The sequence below is a fragment of the Pseudoliparis swirei genome, chromosome 20 (assembly GCF_029220125.1).
Source record: "Pseudoliparis swirei isolate HS2019 ecotype Mariana Trench chromosome 20, NWPU_hadal_v1, whole genome shotgun sequence".
Classification (NCBI taxonomy): Eukaryota; Metazoa; Chordata; class Actinopteri; order Perciformes; family Liparidae; genus Pseudoliparis; species Pseudoliparis swirei.
The window spans coordinates 18,313,542-18,332,296 of NC_079407.1; the positions used below are offsets into that span (position 1 = coordinate 18,313,542).

Below are 18,755 nucleotides of genomic sequence, written 5' to 3' on the forward strand. Positions count from 1 at the left end.
CCTCAATAAAATGAAGTCTAACAAAGTTGTAGCCTCTTTAAATGAAATGCACTCAAACCTTTCATGCAAAAGAAAAAAATGCCCTTTGATACTATATGTGTGACATTTTTTGTTATTTTTTTCTTGTTGTTTTTTGTTTTTAACATCACTTAAGCTGGATTGTTTCAATTTGTATAACGCTGAGTCGTTATGTTGCTACGAGGACTTCAATGCCTCCAAAATAGTAAATATCTATGATTATTTTTCCTTACACTGTAGCAGGAGTTGTTAACTTTCTATAAACATTCATTCTAACACATCTTTAATATGCTGTATTTGGATGGATTGTGTCAGACAGGCCTGTCTGTTATTATCCCTTCATGTCTTTTCAGAGCCATCCTGAGGTGTTTGAAAGACCGCAGATTGAAATTGATGAAACTACTTATTCCACCATCGCTTATAGGTCATTAACTGACAGGCGATGTGCTCCGGTGAAAACACTAAACAGACTGAGGCCTATTTATGTTTGTTTTGATCACAACAGCAGCTGACAATCTCATAAAGCATGTTGGGTCTCTTCCTCTTGAAACTATCCAAGTTCAAGATGCTGGTGTTTCACTGAAATGATCCGAGCCACCCCAAGAGCCCGTTAGAGTGGAGGAAGGTATTGTCTCTCACTTCCATGTTCCCTTGATGAACTGCTGATAACCTCCCAGACAGAGGTAAGCAGAGCTGTGCGGGAGAATGGATACGTTCTCTCAAGGATGTGACAGCGTGTTTCAATTCATTGTCCGAAATAGTTTTTTCCCTGAAGGGAACACATAGTTAAATCATTATGCTACGTGTCAGGTTATGTCTTAACATAGGTTGATTTATTTCTGTTTTAATTGACACACCTTTAAAAACATGATAATTCCGACTGGTGATCAATGACGGCTGCCTCCGGCCAAATATTGCATTTCTCATGCTACTTGTGTTTATATTATTTTTATATTTGATGGGAATAATTGCATTCAAGATATATGATGGTCTCTAAAGTTAGCATTTTATAAAGTTAATCGCTCATCATGAAAGAAATATCCCAAAATTTGTGAAATCTGTGAGGTTTTTGTTGTAATTGGCATTAAGCCCCTGCAATGACATCATAATAACAGGGGGAACATTTAATAAATGTGACAACATGCCTTTATTCAGATTTTACTCAAGTCAAACAATGTCACATGGCATTCTGACTTAATAGAGCTCAAGGGGTCAAAGCCTAGCCTGAGTAGTTCAGAAAAGCATCTTGATCAATACATAAATAACCTTCAGGCCACACGTTGATTGGAATAACAACACAAAAGAAGGGTTAGAGCCAAGAATGACACCAAACATATTGACGTGGTGTTTGAAGAAAAGACAGCACACAGCTCGAATAGATACGTATCGGATAATAGTTTTGACAAGTCAATTTTATATAGTTTATGTTATTTTATTTTAAAGTATGATAGCATAAAAACTTCATATCAGTTTCCTTGTGTTTCTCTGGGTACAGCTATTGTCTTCCCAGACAAACTTTATCTCAGTTATCAATCAGCCAGTCCAGAGGCCTGCGCTGGACATTAAACTCCAGCCTGTCAAAACACAATTATTTAACATGCCGTAATCTGGAGCGCAGAAAACCTGAAATGCTGAACTTTTAATGAACTGAAAAAAAGCCTCCAAATTGCTGGTTGTAAGCAATGATTCAATTAAAGCTGAAGTAGCTGCGCTCCAAACACAGCCCAGGGAGCCCATCGCAGGGACCTTCCCCAAAGACCAACACCAGAGCTGGAGATAAGGCAGGCTGGACAACTAAATCCTTTCACAGTCGGCCGTCACCCTCTAAATCACACACCTTCCCTCCTTTTCTCCAAGTGTGACTCTTGCAGGTTTTACATGTGATATATGTCTAGTAGAGGCTTTGTGGGTCGGATATGGAAACACAATGAGGCTGTGAATATTCTGAATGACTGGAGCCAACTTTTTCAAACATCTGTGCGCAGATATACTGCAGGGTGACCGTGCCTCCAAGGCCACAAGCACCTCTTTTCAATTGAGCTTTTGAGTGCCGAGTATTGCAATCACCTTGGTATTGCCCCGTTTCTATCTGCCAGCGCAGAGATAGAGCGAGACTGGACAATAGACAGGACAGCCGAAAGGTAATCTTAGCACCTCGAAACAGACCCTCTGAGTGTAATATCCCACACTTTTTCTATATTACTCACACAAGGCCTTTTGCTCTCCTTTCTTTCTTTCATTCTCTTCAATCATCTCTCTCTCTCTCTCTTTTTTCTTATTGTCTTCCCTTCCCATGGACATGGCCCCACATATCCAGATGCTTGCCGTGACCGCCCCACCATACCAGACGCACACCCCTCCAGCTTCGAATTCCCATCACCACCAAAACATTGAACTGTAGGCTCAACATTTACACACAGACCTCTCTTAATTCATTGTAATGAGCAGTTTTTGCGACAGCTTTAGAGAACAGGCGTGCACAGGCATGTCATATGAATGTGCAGAGCTGTAGTGTGCGTTCGGTCGCTATTCTCGTTTCGCCCATCTGCTGGTGATTGACATTTATGGTGCCATGATTAGAGCCAGATAAGAATGACTTGATTTTTCTTTCTTTTTTTACGAAGGCCAGTGCGTATGAATGCAACATAGATTCTGGTTTTTGAGAACACTCATGCTGAAGTGAGGAAACTTGTTTAATTTGGATGATATGAAATGAAACAAGAAGGGCAATTACATGTTGTGTCGACTGCTGTTTCCAAGATCCAAATTAACTTTTGACTTTGACTATAACAAACTCCTGATTATAAGAAGCTGTAAACACACCACCGACGGATATTATCACCTTTTGGGTTCATGTGGCGAACTGGAGTCATGTTACTGGCCACCTGGTGAATGTAAGCCTAATAATTCACTCTCTTTCCAACTGCGGTTTGATCTCCATCACCTCCTGAGGGAAATATCTGGCTCATCAGCCACTAAACGCTCCACTATGTTCACAAACTAGTCGTCAACTCTGTCTGTGTACTGTTTGGAGCTGTGCAGGGAGCCCACAGTTGATTTGTGGAGACTTTTTGCTGAAAACAACATATCGTTGTGTCCAAACGATTCTGGCGAGAGCAAAACATCGAGTTGAAAGATGCTCAAACGATTCGTAAAGCGGCAGAGAGTCAGGCGATAACTCTTATAGCCGCTTTACGTTTTTGGAAACTGATCGCAGCTCAATTATCTGCATGTCACGAAATGAGACGTTTATGTCTCTAGCAAGAAGAACATGTTATGTATGTTTAATTAGAATCAAGCAGTGCACATGTCAACTGTATTTACCAGCATGGCCTTGTTAGCTTAGTCCTCCTTTCTCTTGCACCCTGGTGGGACCCTGTTTGAATGTGTATCGGCCCGTCCAGCGGGCGTCTGTGCAGCACATGGCGGTCCGATGCTCGGCCTCTGCTCCCTGGTCTCTCCTCATTAGCCTCACGCAGAGCAGCAATTCCCCTCTCGCCCCCTCGCCTCCCTCTCTACCTTCCACTCACGGTACACACAAGGGGAAGAGCGAAAGCTTTTGTTTTCTGTGTCCGACCTGCGCCCCGTTCCAGCCCTCCTCTTTTTCTCTCCTTTTCTCTCCTTTTCCTCTCCACTGACTAAATCTCTTTTCCGGCTTGATACTGCTGAAAACCATATGGTGTGTGACATCATCAGGGCAGGAAGCAGGGAGAGGGGAATGGTAGAGCAGGGGAGAGATTGGCTTGCCAGGTCTCTGTGCAGTGATGTCAGCAGAAAAGCACTCTGGGAGGCCCGTTGGGAGGGGGGGGGGGGGGGAGAGCAGAGCAGGTTGGACTTTTTTTGATCTCATTCCCACCTGGATAATGAGGGGCTAAAGGTGGGCAAGTAGAGAGGCGGCACACACCTTGAAGCAAGCCGTAATTTAATTTGTTACATGTCAAGTCATGAACTTTGCATTGTGCTCCGTTGACACTTGTGTGCAGGTGCCATTGCAATGCCTCTCTCCAAAAATGTGAGATCAGATGGATTTCAGTAAATTGCCAATAAGGTTTGGGCCACCTTTAGATGTCCTGGTCTCAACCTGTGATGCTAAAAAAAAAAAACTTCTTCAGCTCATCTGTCCACTTCTTCCTTTTAGTCAATGGCAGTCCCAATCTGCTCACCAGGCTGTATGTCTGTCAACCTCCCTCCCTCCCTCCCTCCCTCCCATCTGCTTTTGTTCTCTGGGTGAACTCTGCAGCTTTCTGTGAGATCCTGGTCTCCATACCATCACGACCGACCCATCCCCATCTCTATAAGCACAAGCAGAGATACACATAAATACTCGGCCACTCACACAGTCAGCATCTCTCTCCTTCACACACAAATGCACATTCACCAAAATACCCATCTCCTCTGATTAATGGCAGAGCTGGGGAGGGTGCCAGGCCAAAGAGGGAAGGCATTAGAGAAGAGGAGAGTAGGAGAGAGGAGAGGCTGCTGCAGCTGTGGTTTTGGAGCCGGTCTCTGCACCCCCTTGCTGCCCCCTCACTCCATCTCCTCTCTGGCTCCTCCAGGGACACACGCCTTGGCCAGGCCCCAGGAACCAGGGAGTCAGGACCAGGCTAAGGGGGAGAGAAGGGGGAACAAGAGAGGGAAGGAAGGATATCACAAAAGAAAGAGAAAAACAGAGCTGACCTAATCTGAAAGTGCTGTCAGGCAGCACCTACATAAATAGGAGAGTGCATGGGATGTTCCTTTAAAGTATTTTACGGGCAAAACAGTACGTGTCATTTTTCCAGAAACACTTGAGCCTGTTAACGTTTGTTTTACAATACGATACTGGTGCTGTCATTGGGTTTTATGTTCCAACAAAACCAATCGTTCTCTGAAAAAGAGGTTGAAAAGAAACCACACGTGACTGCATTTTTTAGATTGTCATTTTGAATTAATTAATATTTCAGTGACTACAATTGTATTCTACTTCATATATGCAAAGCACGGCGTCTGATTAATTTGAATTGAGCACTTTTCCTATGAGTACATGCCAATATGTGTCACATACAGGAAAGGCGGGTCATAACAGTCGAAGTTGAGATCTGCAGATAGACGTGTCAGTGTTGCTCCCCTACAGACGAGTAGAAACATTCAATTTAAATAGTCACACCTGCCTTCTGCAAGCGTTGAGTTGTACCACTGCATTGTGTGTGCAGGGAATTCTACTTCAAGTGTTTTCCTGAAGAATTACCTTTAAACAAACGAATAAAAAGTAGATCATTTTCATTGAGTGCATGATGCCAGATCGTGGATGCTGGCCAGCTCCATTGGCACCTTAAGAAATATGATTAGAAGCAGAAGTTTGGCTATTCAAATCCCTTTGTACGCAGACATTGTGAACAACACTCTGTCAACAATCAAACACTTACTGCCCTCTGAGAAGTTGACTGCCAATTACTGCAGTGAATTGTTGATCCAGCTTCAGAACACTACCGTTGTCCTGGCTACTAAATGGGAAAGAAAGAGATTTCCTCAGAGGATGTAGGGAATCTGTGCTTTTGACCAAGAGCATTTCTTGGTAACTATATTCAACAAATGCATTGTCCTTTCCCTCACACGTGGCCGGCCGTCTTTCTTCTCTCTGGTAATCTTATCAAAAGCACTTGTAATAAATTCAGCATTTATGCGCCCAGATGGGGAAAAAAGTCCTTTCACAGTGAAGACGGTGTGATGTTTTCTGGTTGGGGGAGGTGTCTCCAAAGGGTTCAGCCGTAATAAATATGAGATAAGCTCATCAGCTCTCCACTTAACGTGTATGCATTGAGCTGTGGCTTTTATCGTTGGCCTGGCTCAACATATGCGGGTGCTCGGGTCGGCCTGTGCGTGCTTGAATCCAAAGTGTGATCTGCTCACCCTCACTGCCCTGCAGTCCCGGGTTAGTGTGCGTTTGAGGCCTATTCTCTCTCTCCTCTCCCCCACTACTCTCAGTGTTTTATGGGCTGTGTGCTGCGGTGCAGTGACCTCCCCCTCACCCCGGTGCCACCCAGCCGGTGCAGGATTCAGGCGCGCATGGCCCCTGCCAAAACCCCATAGCGCCACATCTGCAATCCATAAACGCCAGCCACTCTCGCTCTCCTATTCCCTCGCCCACACCGCCTCCGACTCTCACACTCCTCCATTTCACTCCGTCTCTCTCTCTCTCTCTCTCACCCACTAACTTTTTATTTTAATTTCCAAATTCTATGCATCCCCCTTTTTCGCATTCCTTTGACTGACTTCCTCCCACCACTTCTGGTGTTATTCATGCTCAACATCAACTGGCTCTTCCCATATCTCTCTCTCCCTCGCTGCCCCCTTTTCTCTCCTTCCGTTTCTTTATCCACATCCAACGGAAAAATCTCTCAGCCATTATATCTTCAGTGGGAGCCAACTAAGTGTGGTGGCAGTGAACTGGGAACCACAAGACATTCCTGATCCAACCAGCACTAAGTCACCAGTCTTCTGACGTTGGCCTGTGCCAAAAACACACTTCACTTATGGGCTGGATTCAGCCTTACCACGTCACAGTCGGTCCCCAAACAGCAACATGTTTATTTGTTTCAAATTGATCGTGTCAGGGGAATAAAATGTAGTGTGCACATCTGCACTCTTTTGTACATGTTTTACTTTCGGAGCATTCTCCATCAAGGGGGTATTGAATTCCCCATCCCCTTGCCATGAACTGCTGGCCAGCAGAACACCCCTCCCCTCAGCCTTAACAAGACGTGTTCAACACATCACTGTTACTGTGCCCTTGCCTTAATACATAATGAAAAAAATACTAAAGTCGGAAATAAATTGAGTGTTACCACAAAACTGTCCAGAGCTCCCAGCTTGCCCCCCCCCCCCCCTCCATGGGCAATAGAGACATTCGTCTTTCTCGATTGTATTATCTTTTTCCTTCGACTATTGCACACCGTGAACTTTTGCTCCCCTCCGTTTCTTGTTCTCCTCTCCATCCCGAAGTCTTCACCTTCAGGTCTCCCAGACATATTGGCATGCCTCTGTACTGCAGTCCCAACACAGCCTAAGGATGAATCATGTTGCTGCAAGCATGCAAGAGCTCAGTTTTGTGATAAATACTGCAATTCATAAATCAGTGTTTTCCTACGCAAGGAAGCATGAGGCAGGAAAGCATTTCAACTTCAGTTTGAAAGCAACAGAGAGGTCATGGTGTGTGTGTGTGTGTGTGTGTGTGTGTGTATTTTGACGAGAGCTGAAAAGGAGGCTTCAGGTCAGGGCCAGTGAGAGAGATTAGGCTGTGTTTGTGAGAAGGGGTGTTTACTGCTGTTAGTAAGCAAATTACTTTATATTTTAAAGGTTCCTACAATTTTGGCACACTATTTGTAAAATGTAGCTTTAAAAAGGGGTTTAGATGTCTAGTTTTAATTTTGTCCTCTGACGTATGTTTGTGATAAAAGATTATATAAATATATGAGCGAGCCAGCTGCTATTCTTCTAAATCCTAAAAGGTTACAAATCATTCAGAGGTATTATGAAGAAGGATTTTAGCTTGAATGTGCAACTTGGGAGGGTTTTTTTCCACAATGAAAAGGGAACCTGACCTGACTTGGAATGTTATTTCCATGGCATAGGAAAGTCCAATCAATATCTGTGAACATGACATACTTTCTCTCCGTCAGAAACCAGATTAGTCTCAAACGTGGATATCATTGACCATAAAGTCGTAACGTTGCGGAGAAAGCCCCCATGGGTGCTCTCAGTGTCATCTTTAACATCTCACAACGTCGCTGAAGCAGTTCCACACTTCATACTTGACCTCACAAATTTGAGTTTTTAGTTTGTTTGTTTTTATTCATATTTTTGGACCGTCTTAGAACACAGGAATAACATGTATGAATGTTTTAAAAGTTCATCGTTGTCCTCCCATGTATTTATTCCAGTGAGTGCATTTTTCTGTGACTGCAGGCGCCACATCTGCATGACTTCAGAGTTGCCATTTCAAAGAGCTTATTTTAAGCTTGATTTAAAAACTATTAACCCAATTGCTCTAGCAACACATTTACTTAGAAAGTAATCAACACATTCACAGCCATTTGTTCGGGGGCCGTCACTCATATTTGACCAGTTTTAAACAAATATAAGTTGCTCAACAATTTGGTGAAGTAGCCATACGGATACTTATTCATCGCTGCCATCTAGTGGCCGAAAATGACTCAGCAGCAAGACAGAGGCTTCATTGCTAAGTGCAATAAGATGGCTCAGGATGAACGACATTATCAAGGAGACATTTTGGATCAAAATAGTTACGTTTAATACACATTACACTTTTTGAAAAGGTAATTTGAGCACACAGATGTACATTTGTGTAAATACATGTCATGTGTCTTTCTTGTGTTGTTATGTCTCCGCTACTCCATGTCCAAGTCGTCCAAATCCACAGTGACCTCTCTCTTGACCCAGGGTAAAGACAAGGGCACATAGGGGTCATATGTCCAGCGAGGGTACACCCTCTTGTACAAATTCATGAGGACGGTGTCCTGTGAGGGCAGCTGATTGTCAATGACACACTTCATGTGACCATGTGTCCCTGAGAAGATAGAACATGGCAGTCAGAATCATACACATAACAGACACTGGTTAAAGACAGTTTTGTTTTTAGATTTCCTCACCCAAAGCCTCCTTGATGTGGCCTCTTCGACCCCACTTTGTGCGCAGCTCCACCGGCTTGAACCACATGATATCATCTGTCACAGAAAGAAACAAAAGGAGAGTAAACCATGAAGATTAAACCCACAGAGAAGTCAAGCGTCACGGAACATTCTGTTCTCATAGTTAAATAAAAAAGTACTGTAAACATTCCCTTACCCCGGTTGAAGAACATGTAACGGACAACCGCCGAGCGCCGGTTAATTTTGAACGGGTGTCCGCTCAGCACGATCCTCTTCAGCGTAACACGCTGAGGGTGACAACTGAGCAGGCTGCCTGTAGCCACCAGGTCCTGGATGCCTAGGGAGACACGGGAACACAACAACAGAATTAGCTCAAGTGGATCCTCGAATAAAAACAAGACAGCAGAACGGAGAGTCAAAAGTTGAACATCCAGGCAGCCGAACAACAAATGGCATCGACTTATTTTCAGGTATAGACACAACTTTTCATCTCACCATCATTTTTTTGTTTGAAGAGCAGGACTCCTGCGGGGGGGAAGGTAATGGGAGCGTACACCGACACCACGGTGGGGGCATCTGGCACGAGGAAGCGCTCCATCTTATGCTTGTCAGCTAAAGAAGAGCATAGCACAGTTCAACACTCAATAATACATTTACTACTGTATATCCAGCACATACATCAGTTTCAAACCACCAGCTTCAACAGTAATATTGCTCATATCAGAATCAGAATCAGAATTGTATTTATTGCCAAGTAGGTTTACACCTACCTGGAATTTGTTCTGGTGTATAGGTGCATACAGTGAACATAAAATGAACATAAAACATAAAACATACAAACACAATAAGTACTATACCAACATATATATATATTTTACTAGAAGTTACAGCAAATTCATAATACGCCTAGATGTGACTGGATGCTGTTTTGGAAAAGGGCATCACTACATTTCTATAATACCAAACTCATGTTTATCACCCCTAGGTTCTTCGGGGTCCTATTCAAATGGAAATCCTTACAATTAAATGTTGAAACCCAGTCACAACATAAAATTAGTTCTTTTGGTACAAAATATAACCGTAATGTTTGTTAACGCTGGTGTGTGTGAACCCGCAGTGTCATTTCTTAATTTACTTTAGCTCTCAATTCTGCTAATTTATGTCTTGGAGCAATTTTTAAATATATTGTTTTATTAATAAGAGAATACGGTTGTAGTAGGAGTATGCTCGAGGGCATGTCGACTCGATTGACAGGTGTTCTACCTGAAGTGTGCTGAGAGAAGATGGGCGAAGCCCTGAACCTCCGAAATCCACAGTGGAACACCAGCTCCTCTTTAGATTTGATCGGCTCTGTATTGCTGGGGTGTCTCCTCACCAAGAGGTGCATCACGGACATCTGTGCACAGAAGGGGGAATTTATGAGGTCAGAAAAAAAAAACAAGTCTGCTGTTGTGACTTTGTTTTAAATGGACAGTTACAAATTCAGACAGACAAGGCTGTTAAAACTGGGGATCAGACCTTTTGTTCATGGGGCAAGAGAGACACCATCATCAGAGGTCTGCCCGACTGGACACTCTCCATCACAGAAAAGGGCACATCGTCGATGTGCAGCGTAACGTACCAGCCAACCTGAAACAGAAGTAACAGCAGAGTCAGTGAAGCCACAAATCTAAGATCAACAAAAGAGAATTTACAAATGAAGACAACCCCATGTCATTTTTTACCATGGCTCCCTCTTCCTCAGCTGCAGCCTCGGCCAGAATGCGGCGGCGAGTACGATCAAAGCTCTGAAACTGGAAGATGCGCGAGTAGTTGAGCGGCAAGTTCTCCATGGGGTCCCAGGGGGAGGAGCGGAAACTTTTGAGACCTCTATAGCGCTGAAACCTAGACAGAGGACAGAATGCCGTGGGATCAGACGAGTAAAGAAAAATACTGGCAGAATTAGTTTCCCTCTTAACCGAAACTCACAATACTTAAATATCTAGTGGTCAGAACTGACCTGATTCGAGCTGCCATGTCAAGAGGCGTGTCCACCTCGTCTGGAAACAATTCATTGGCTCGAGCCTCACGGTAGCGTTTCAGGCCTTCTTCTTCTGCAGCCTCATCAATGTGCTCATCGTAGCGTTGATCTGCTCCAGTTTTCTCTGTTGAGCCCAACTCTTCCTCTTCTTCTTCTTCTTCTTCCTCTTCTGAGGCACAGCCTGAACTTGGCTCCTAAAAAGACAGTTTTATAAAGGAGAGCATGGTCATAAATGTATGTTTTGGGGTTGAGGCAGTCCTCTCAGAGCTATACGAAATATGAGAGCTTGAGACTTCCCCTGTTAAAACTATGAGCCACGACATCGAAGACTTCAACGTTGAATCCTTTTGAACATACTTGGGTGAACAGGTTTCTCTACCATTCTCTTGCTGTTCTGTAGCAGTAATACTATTGTTGTTGCTGCATATATTTGTATATAAACTCAACTGTGCTCAAACTTACCAAGGCAGCTTTTTGCCTTCCCACTTTCTCAACTGCAGCCGTCATACTGTATAAACAATGACCAGACGCACATGTTGGGAACACAAGTGCGGTCAAAGAGGTTCTAAGTATACCGTTTGTATTATAGCCAAACATAAACAAGGCTCACCCAGCTACAATAAGAACAGTGTTGTGCGTCGGTATGTGTGAATGTGATAAGGAGTTGCCAGAATTCAAACTATGAGAACTCCTGGTTTGCATATATTTAAATGCTGTGCCTTCCAGACATTGAATCTTAAAATATCTAGAAGCTCAACTTCCGGTGACAATATTTTTGTATGAGGAAATGAATCATCAAAGAGGAGACGCTTTAACGTGCTCCTTCAACTGGCAAATTACAGGCAAAGCCTAGACACACGAGGGGAAAGCACTCGGCATGGGGTTTATTCACAGCCGTGACATCCATGCTGCAGAAATAAAAATAATCATAGTGATTTGAAGCATCCATTGCCCTATTGTTCATCTCTCCTAAATGCATATCCCTGGATGCCAACTGTGACATCAAACCCATGCTAATAACAATCACAGATCGTAATGAAACCTTTGCATAAGGAGAGTTTCCCCGACTTCCCCCCTTCGTCCAGACAGGAAGTTCTGTTCACAGGACAGGAAGACAGGAGGCTTCTCTCGGGACTCCTGCTCCAAACACTATTGTTGTGGCGAGCAGCCTGGCACAACAGGCCAGAGACAGACACTGAGAAAACAAACAGTGGCTCTCAGTTACGAGGTGCACTGATCGTGGCTCACGTAAGCACCAGGAACCGCTGACACACACACGCCATCGCTTCTCCACGCAGACTGCCGTCCTCGCCGTCCTGCATGTCTGACTGCGGATACACCATTGCTATGACCAGAAGCAGCTGACCAACTAAAACTATTCAAATGTAATAAAAATAATAGTAATAACAACTTTACATTGTCATTATATGTAATGTGGTTAAAGTCATTCATGAACCAATTTTCTTTTCGTTTTTTACTCGTGTGCTCTGCTGAGCTTTGAGTCTGTTCCGTCAATCTGTTCCATGATTCTGTTCCTTGAGTCTGTTCCATGAGTCTGTTCCATGATTCTGTTCCGTGAGTCTGTTTCTTCCTCTACCTGGTTGTCACGATCCTAAAATTCTAACTTCTATACCTGCCATAAATATCATGATACCCGATACCAGAATTCAATACAATACCATAAATACGATATACCATGAATACGATGCTGGTATATTTATCTACAGTAGTAATAAAATAAAAAACATTTTTAAATTCGAAGACTGTCTCAAAAGCTCCGCCACTTGACGCCACTCACTGATCGCGCACTCTTAGTGAAGTATTGATGCTAAAAATATGCAAAATCATATCGTTTTTAATGTACGGGTACAGTGTTTCCCCTCCCATTATAACAGGATGCGCGCGCCGGCATCGGAGCTCTGCCGTGATGTGCGCAGACACATCCGCGCACACGGGTGAGCACACTCTCACAAGCACCCCTTCCCCACCCCCCCGTCAACAACTCTTCTCGGCTCGCGCATCGCTCAGCCGTGACGCGCGCACACAGGTGAGCACACTCTCACTAGCACCACCCCACTCACTCCAATCTCATAAACGCCGGCCGGCCAGTTGACCACCCCCCCTACCCCAAAACAAAAACTCTTCGGATCTACACTATTCACATGGATGACTTATTTTGATTTCAAAACCGCGAATATCGCTGAAAGGTGACAAGTTTGCAGGTATACAACAACCAGAAACCTCACATCCCCATTTCAAGTCCGCCCTGTGGAGACCTGTGTTGCATCTCTCCCGTGTGCGTGACAAAGGCTTGAAATGATAACGAGGAAATAAGTACCTGAGAGTTCATGTCCTCATCCTCTCCATCAATGGCCTCATCCATCATGTCGTTATCATTGTCGTCATCATCATCCTCTTCACTGCTTTCTTCGTCGATCTCTCCATTCTCCTCCTCGTCTTCATCAACAATCCACGAGGCCTGGTACTCTGATGTTCCTTTAGGGACCTTGATCACACGTTTGCTCTTACTGGCCTCTAAACAGCAAAGAGAAACATCAAAGAAACCTTGAGAGACCCGCCTTATTGTGGCAGGTTGGATTGTATGTGACCACATTTTAAATCAAGAAACTCATTTTAGTACACAAGTTAATGTTGGTTGCCAAAGATTATCTCATAAATCGTGTCAGGTACTAGTAAAAGACTGCAATGTACAGTTTCACTTTGCTTCCTGATTTGTTGAAGGCTGCCAGGGTGACGTCTCTTTAAGTTATCATTTTATATTGAGCCCAGTGCAACAGGAATGTGCCAACTCCAGCAGATAAGACCTCAACAAACAATATCTAATCCTCATCTTACCAATTGTATCATCTCAAAGTGCCATCATGTGTACCTTCAGCCTCCAAAAGCTCGCCCTCTGTTGGCCACGTCTGCTCTCCATCCATGGGGTCCACCTCGGCTTCTGCCAGCAGACTCTCCCTGCGGGATGGGTCTGCTTTCATGAGCACCCTCACTGGAGCCTCATCTTCCCCTCCATCCTGTGGGAAATAAAGATGACTGAGGTCAATTTGAAAGTTAAGACTAAACTAAATGCACAAACAATCTAAACAAATTTGTAAAAGTCAGCTTGTCCAATCAAAGACCATACCAGTGTTTCCCACATGTTCCATCACTCACATTGCGTATCATTTTAAAGAGCAGCAGAGCATTTTATATTCTTGGATTGTTCCAGTCTGACACTATTTCATTCATAACAATTTGCAAAACTGATATTGGAATATCCTCATCGATATCATGACTGATTTAAATGTTGTCAAACTACATTTGTGCCACATAGTAAGTACTCCAATATTATGCAACAGAAAAAAACTGATGCAAATTGTCATGGTATCCCATATTCACTGGGATGTTTCAAGCCTCTCCACCTACCTGCATGTCAACCTCTCCTTTCTTGCCAGGCTTTGCTGGTCTGGCTGGTGTTACGTTGAGGGGAAGAGGGTCTGATGGAGCATCAATCTGACTGAGCTGAAAGTCTCCATGTCCGCTGATGTGCACCAGTCTGTCAACTTGTAGGGGACGGCCACGGACGTACCCTGAGACGCAGAGGGTACCCAGGCCAGTGGGTGCACCACCTGTCCCCTCAGCAGGGCTGTTGGCTGTAAAAGTGACATGCTGAGCCAAGAGATGTGAACGTCTGGAGCGGAAACCAAGCTTTCTCTGTCTCTGAGCGCCGATGTGTCTGAGTAGCAGAGTGGCATCCTGGTCTGAATCCAGGGGGAAGAGGCGGGCATCAGGGAAACGGATCTCTGTGATCTTTGACAGAGCTCTCTTGGACTCAAGCTTCTTCTTCCCAGGAAGATCCGACACACCCTGACACACCAGTGCTACAAGGGGGGAAATTATCAACAGACAGACAGGCGCTTAGAAAATCTCCTGCAACAACAATCCATCCCGATGTGTGAATGGAGGAGTCTAACAGCTACAGCAGTGTGTTCAGGTTTGTACCCACCATGGCTGGGGAGGCCTTGAGCAAAGAGGGAGGAGAGACAGTAGTCCCCATAGCTGTCCCAACCTTCAGCGGAGTCCACCGCAAATACAAGGCTATCTGCAACCTTTGCCACATCCAGCAGGGAGTGTATGTCAGCTGTCCAAAGAAACCATGAAAGAAGCTCAAGAATGGGACAACATGTAACACTCTAAATACTTGTTTTAAAATTGGTGAAAGATAATATCAAAATATATATATATTTAAAAAAACAATATTATTTTAAGAATCAACTGCATTTAACTCAATTTATTTCACTTTTCGAAGCAACTCTTCGGCATCACTTAACACATACCGGTGCTCTGGCTTAGAAAGGTGAACCTCTGCTTAAAACGAGGCAGAAGCAGCCCAAAACTGTCACTGACGCCACTGATGCAGCGCTCCTGATGTACGACACCCCCAGCACCCTCCTGGCGTAGCAGTTTGGTAACAGCACCGGCATCCACTCCGGCATGGAGTGACACCACAGCGACCAAATGCGGAGGACCGTCCCTGGTGCCGAGACGTCGCTTCTCTGTCAGGACCTAAAAGGATAAGAGTCACGAGAACTCTGCAGCACCAATCAGGAATTCAAAGACTATTATTTATGTGAAGTAAAACAATTACCATGTCTTTCTTATTCCTGCGAAGCTGGTTGGCTTTGTTCCTTCTGTCCATCCTCTTTTGCTCCTTCCTCTGTTTCTTGGTAAAGGCCGTCACTGACACTCTTCCTAAGAACCAGGTCAACACAAGGATGTATCATTATGTTGTGGAAGATCCAAAGTCAAGTCATAAATATACATGGAGGTGCACACTTTTGGTTTGGATATTGAGCAAACGTCTAGTATTTACACTGTACGAAAAACTAAGTGCAAAAAAAATGTGTCAACTGTACACAGAGCAAACAAACAAAAAACAGTGCTGCTTTCTCGTACAATATATTGCCATCCAGCTTCCGGTGTTGTGCATCAGGCACCATCCTGCTGCAACACATTAATAAATGTGTGTAAAAACAGGCGTTGGTTTATGTCAAAATCCTTATGTTGAACATTTAGAGTTTGAGTTTTATGATTCAAGATGTGCACTGCTGTTGAGTTTCAATGTGTCTTTTCAGTGAAACATAATAATACGCAGTGTGTAAAGAAGATATTCACATGGCTGTCTGTCGACTATTGAAGTTATGCCCGATGTCTTATCATTTCTTTGCTACTATTTGGACAACAATTTAAAAAATCTGTTTGTTGCAGAGCTGTTGTCTTGGACTGCACAGAACCAAAGACTGTTTTGACTTTGGGTCATTACTTATGTTAACTTTTTAGGAAAGTATTGATACGATGATTTCTTAATCAAATAATAATCTAACTTAAATGTATGGATAGGTTTGAGGCAATGTTTTTTGATCATTAGTAGACAAACACAATATTACAATGCATCGCCTCAAAGATTACCACAGAGATCAATCAACACCTCTTATCTAGCAACTATAAACATGTAACAAATTACTCAAATCCCTGTGTTAAAAATAAATAAATACAAAACTATTCCTTTGAGCTATAACATTGAAAGAGGTTCTCAGTTATAAATGTTGTTGTAAAAAACTGCCGATTAACAGAGTATCTAGGGGGCCTGATTGGTCCCCTACACTTTAAGAAAAGGTCATGGTTCAACTAAAAGCTAAAGATGGCTGCACGCTCGTGACTACTAACGTCATGTGGTCGGGCGCTTATACGCAATTTCTTACTAAGACATGTATAAATCACGACTTTGATTTACATTTGCACATGTTCTACTGTACTGATGTCATCCGAAATCCACTGGAACCCACGTGTGTTTGCAGCGCTGTGGCCACAGCCACAAGCCAATCGTAGCAGTAACACAGTATAACTGAACATTGCTTACCTTTGTTTTCTCTCTCAATTTCACCTTTCGTCCGGTGCTTGCCATGTTTGTGACCTTTATTTTTCTGTTTCAATACGCCGGGTCTGTGGCCCTGTTGCTTTTCCTCATTCGCAGCCATTTTCACCATGTGGGAGAAACAGGCCACAGTCACTTCCGCACTCGCACAGGCGTCATGACAGAGGCGTGTCCTCAGACTCTACCGGGAAATTTTCTTTTCAAAACAAAAGCCGAGTTCATGATGACGTAAACACAAGGTTTGTGGGATGCATTTCCTACATACAGTTCAATAATTTAGTACTGCAATTGTATTACTGTATTTTCTGCATACAGTCTGTACAAAGTTAAACGAGGCTGTAACATTATATATAACATATATATATATATATACATATATGACAGAAAGCAATAACTATATTATTGCATTTACTGAGTTCAGGAGGTCAGTGAAGGTCTCTTGACCTCTGTAGCTGTAAAACCGGTCAATCATCCTGACTATGGGGGTGGGTGGCACACATGAATGTACCTGGGATTGGCAGTGCGAGTGAGATGGGATGTTGTTGTTTATAGTTGTTGAAAGTTTGTCTATGACCGGGAGCAGACGGTGAAGCATGTGAGAGAACGATTAACAGTGTTGACTGTTGGGTCGGCGCAGGCTATGACCCACAGGATCTGTGCACTGCCCTCGAATGAACCGCAACAAGCAAGACAACGTCTCGTCGCTTTCCTTACCATGGGACGCTTCACTATGTTGAGAAGAAAAAATGTCTTGAAATGTAAAAAAAAACTCTTCTTAATACAATCTACAAAAATTTGAAATAAACATTATACTGTAGATAGATCCCTCCACATCCTCCCCCAATCACACTGCACCTTAAATGTCTAATATAGTCACTTGCACGTTGGATTTGGGTTTGCTATTTGTTAGGTTTGCTGTTTTCAGATGCTGTTTGTACATGCTGTTTATATATATATTTGTACATTTTCACTGTTGACCATATCTGCACTGCATTTTTTATTTTATGGTATACTGCTTCTTTGCACTCTGGTCAGATGTAAACCCTTTTCATTGAAAGGAAGCCTGCTACATCTGTCAACTGACACCTGTTTAACGAACCGCTACTATAATTATCTCATCACTTTTACCAGTTTAGTGATCAAAAAGAAGTCTAAACTGGTTATCTGCTCACATCTTCTTTACATCCACTTGTGTCAACTGTCACCATCAAAATGATAATCATTATTGTTTATCTAAATCTTAATCTTTTAAATCGGCATCCTTTTGAAGAGGAAACATGGGGGGGGGGGGGGGGGGCACTTGAAGTAGAGGCTGGAGGGCCTTCTTCTGTGCACTGGACATTATGCAGGAACCATCCCAAATGCAGAGGGGAAATGAAAAAAAGTCAACTATCATGCACTGCCCGAAGACAAACATTGCATACTCTCAGTCTGCTGATCAAGGAGACCAAGTATTCCGAGTACCATGCACCCACCTCAAGATTGTTGTAAAGCCCTGGAATTTTTCAAATCTCGATCTTCTTGAACAATATGTTTTTTAACCAATTGGTTATTATGTTATGTGCACTTTCTCTTGTGCCACCATAAAGCCTAACATTTCTACTTAATAAATAATGTAGCCCAAAATATAAAAGAATGTGAATGGCGGACCATGAAATACCAGCCTGCTGATGACCACATCCATATCTCTTGAAGCCAGAAGAGAAAACAATATGTTGAACTTGCCATGAACTTTAACCACCTTCAACATACTCACTTCAGCGTGCTATATCTCTAACTATGAGCATACCTTTTTAATATGTGACAAAGCCGTTAACCCTAACAATCTAAATTAATTGTGTCTTTTACTTTTTTCACAATATTACTATGATTTATTTCATGATCATTCATGGATACATGACATATGGCGTGGTCCTTTAAGCCCTTAAACCAATATGAATAAATGCTATGTCCAAAATCAATGCAAAGTTTTGCAAAAGTATCATCTAAACTTCATATTATATTGTTTTTTACTTACGTCTCCGCCTCTGGCAGTTGTTTGGGTCAGAGAGAGTTTACTGCAGCTACAACAGGGCGGAACTGCAGTTCGCACTATGCCGAAGGAAGACGGAGCGTCGGGCAGAGTAACAGTTTA

At 43.3% G+C, this 18,755-nt stretch overlaps 1 protein-coding gene across 2 annotated transcripts; it reads right to left on the reverse strand.

Moving 5' to 3' along the window:
* Window positions 1-8,280: 8,280 nt before the first annotated feature.
* tsr1 (TSR1 ribosome maturation factor) lies at window positions 8,281-18,727 on the reverse strand. 2 transcript variants are annotated; one of them, XM_056440387.1, is made up of 16 exons: window positions 18,639-18,727; window positions 16,607-16,817; window positions 15,335-15,438; window positions 15,024-15,252; window positions 14,693-14,827; window positions 14,113-14,567; window positions 13,577-13,721; window positions 13,025-13,221; window positions 10,666-10,880; window positions 10,391-10,550; window positions 10,185-10,295; window positions 9,930-10,062; window positions 9,162-9,278; window positions 8,863-9,003; window positions 8,667-8,741; window positions 8,281-8,584 (listed from the first exon to the last, which is right to left on the reverse strand). In XM_056440387.1, the coding sequence occupies exons 2-16, from the start codon at window positions 16,731-16,733 to the stop codon at window positions 8,406-8,408; spliced, it is 2,523 nt and encodes an 840-aa protein (XP_056296362.1). In that variant the 5' UTR covers window positions 16,734-16,817; window positions 18,639-18,727; the 3' UTR covers window positions 8,281-8,405. The 2 variants fall into 2 exon arrangements, with proteins under 2 accessions (XP_056296362.1, XP_056296363.1); XM_056440388.1 differs by lacking the exon at window positions 18,639-18,727 and having other exon boundaries at window positions 16,607-18,607.
* Between the last annotated feature and the right edge of the window lie 28 nt (window positions 18,728-18,755).

Excerpts from the sequence above, each read along its gene's own strand:
- tsr1 (XM_056440387.1), bottom strand. The coding sequence starts at position 16,733 with ATGGTGAAAATGGCTGCGAATGAGGAAAAGCAACAGGGCCACAGACCC. Across the intron at positions 10,063-10,184 it reads TCTTGCCCCATGAACAAAAG|ATGTCCGTGATGCACCTCTT; the intron begins GTCTGATCCCCA and ends TTCTGTGCACAG. Across the intron at positions 8,742-8,862 it reads TTACATGTTCTTCAACCGGG|ATGATATCATGTGGTTCAAG; the intron begins GTAAGGGAATGT and ends TTTCTGTGACAG.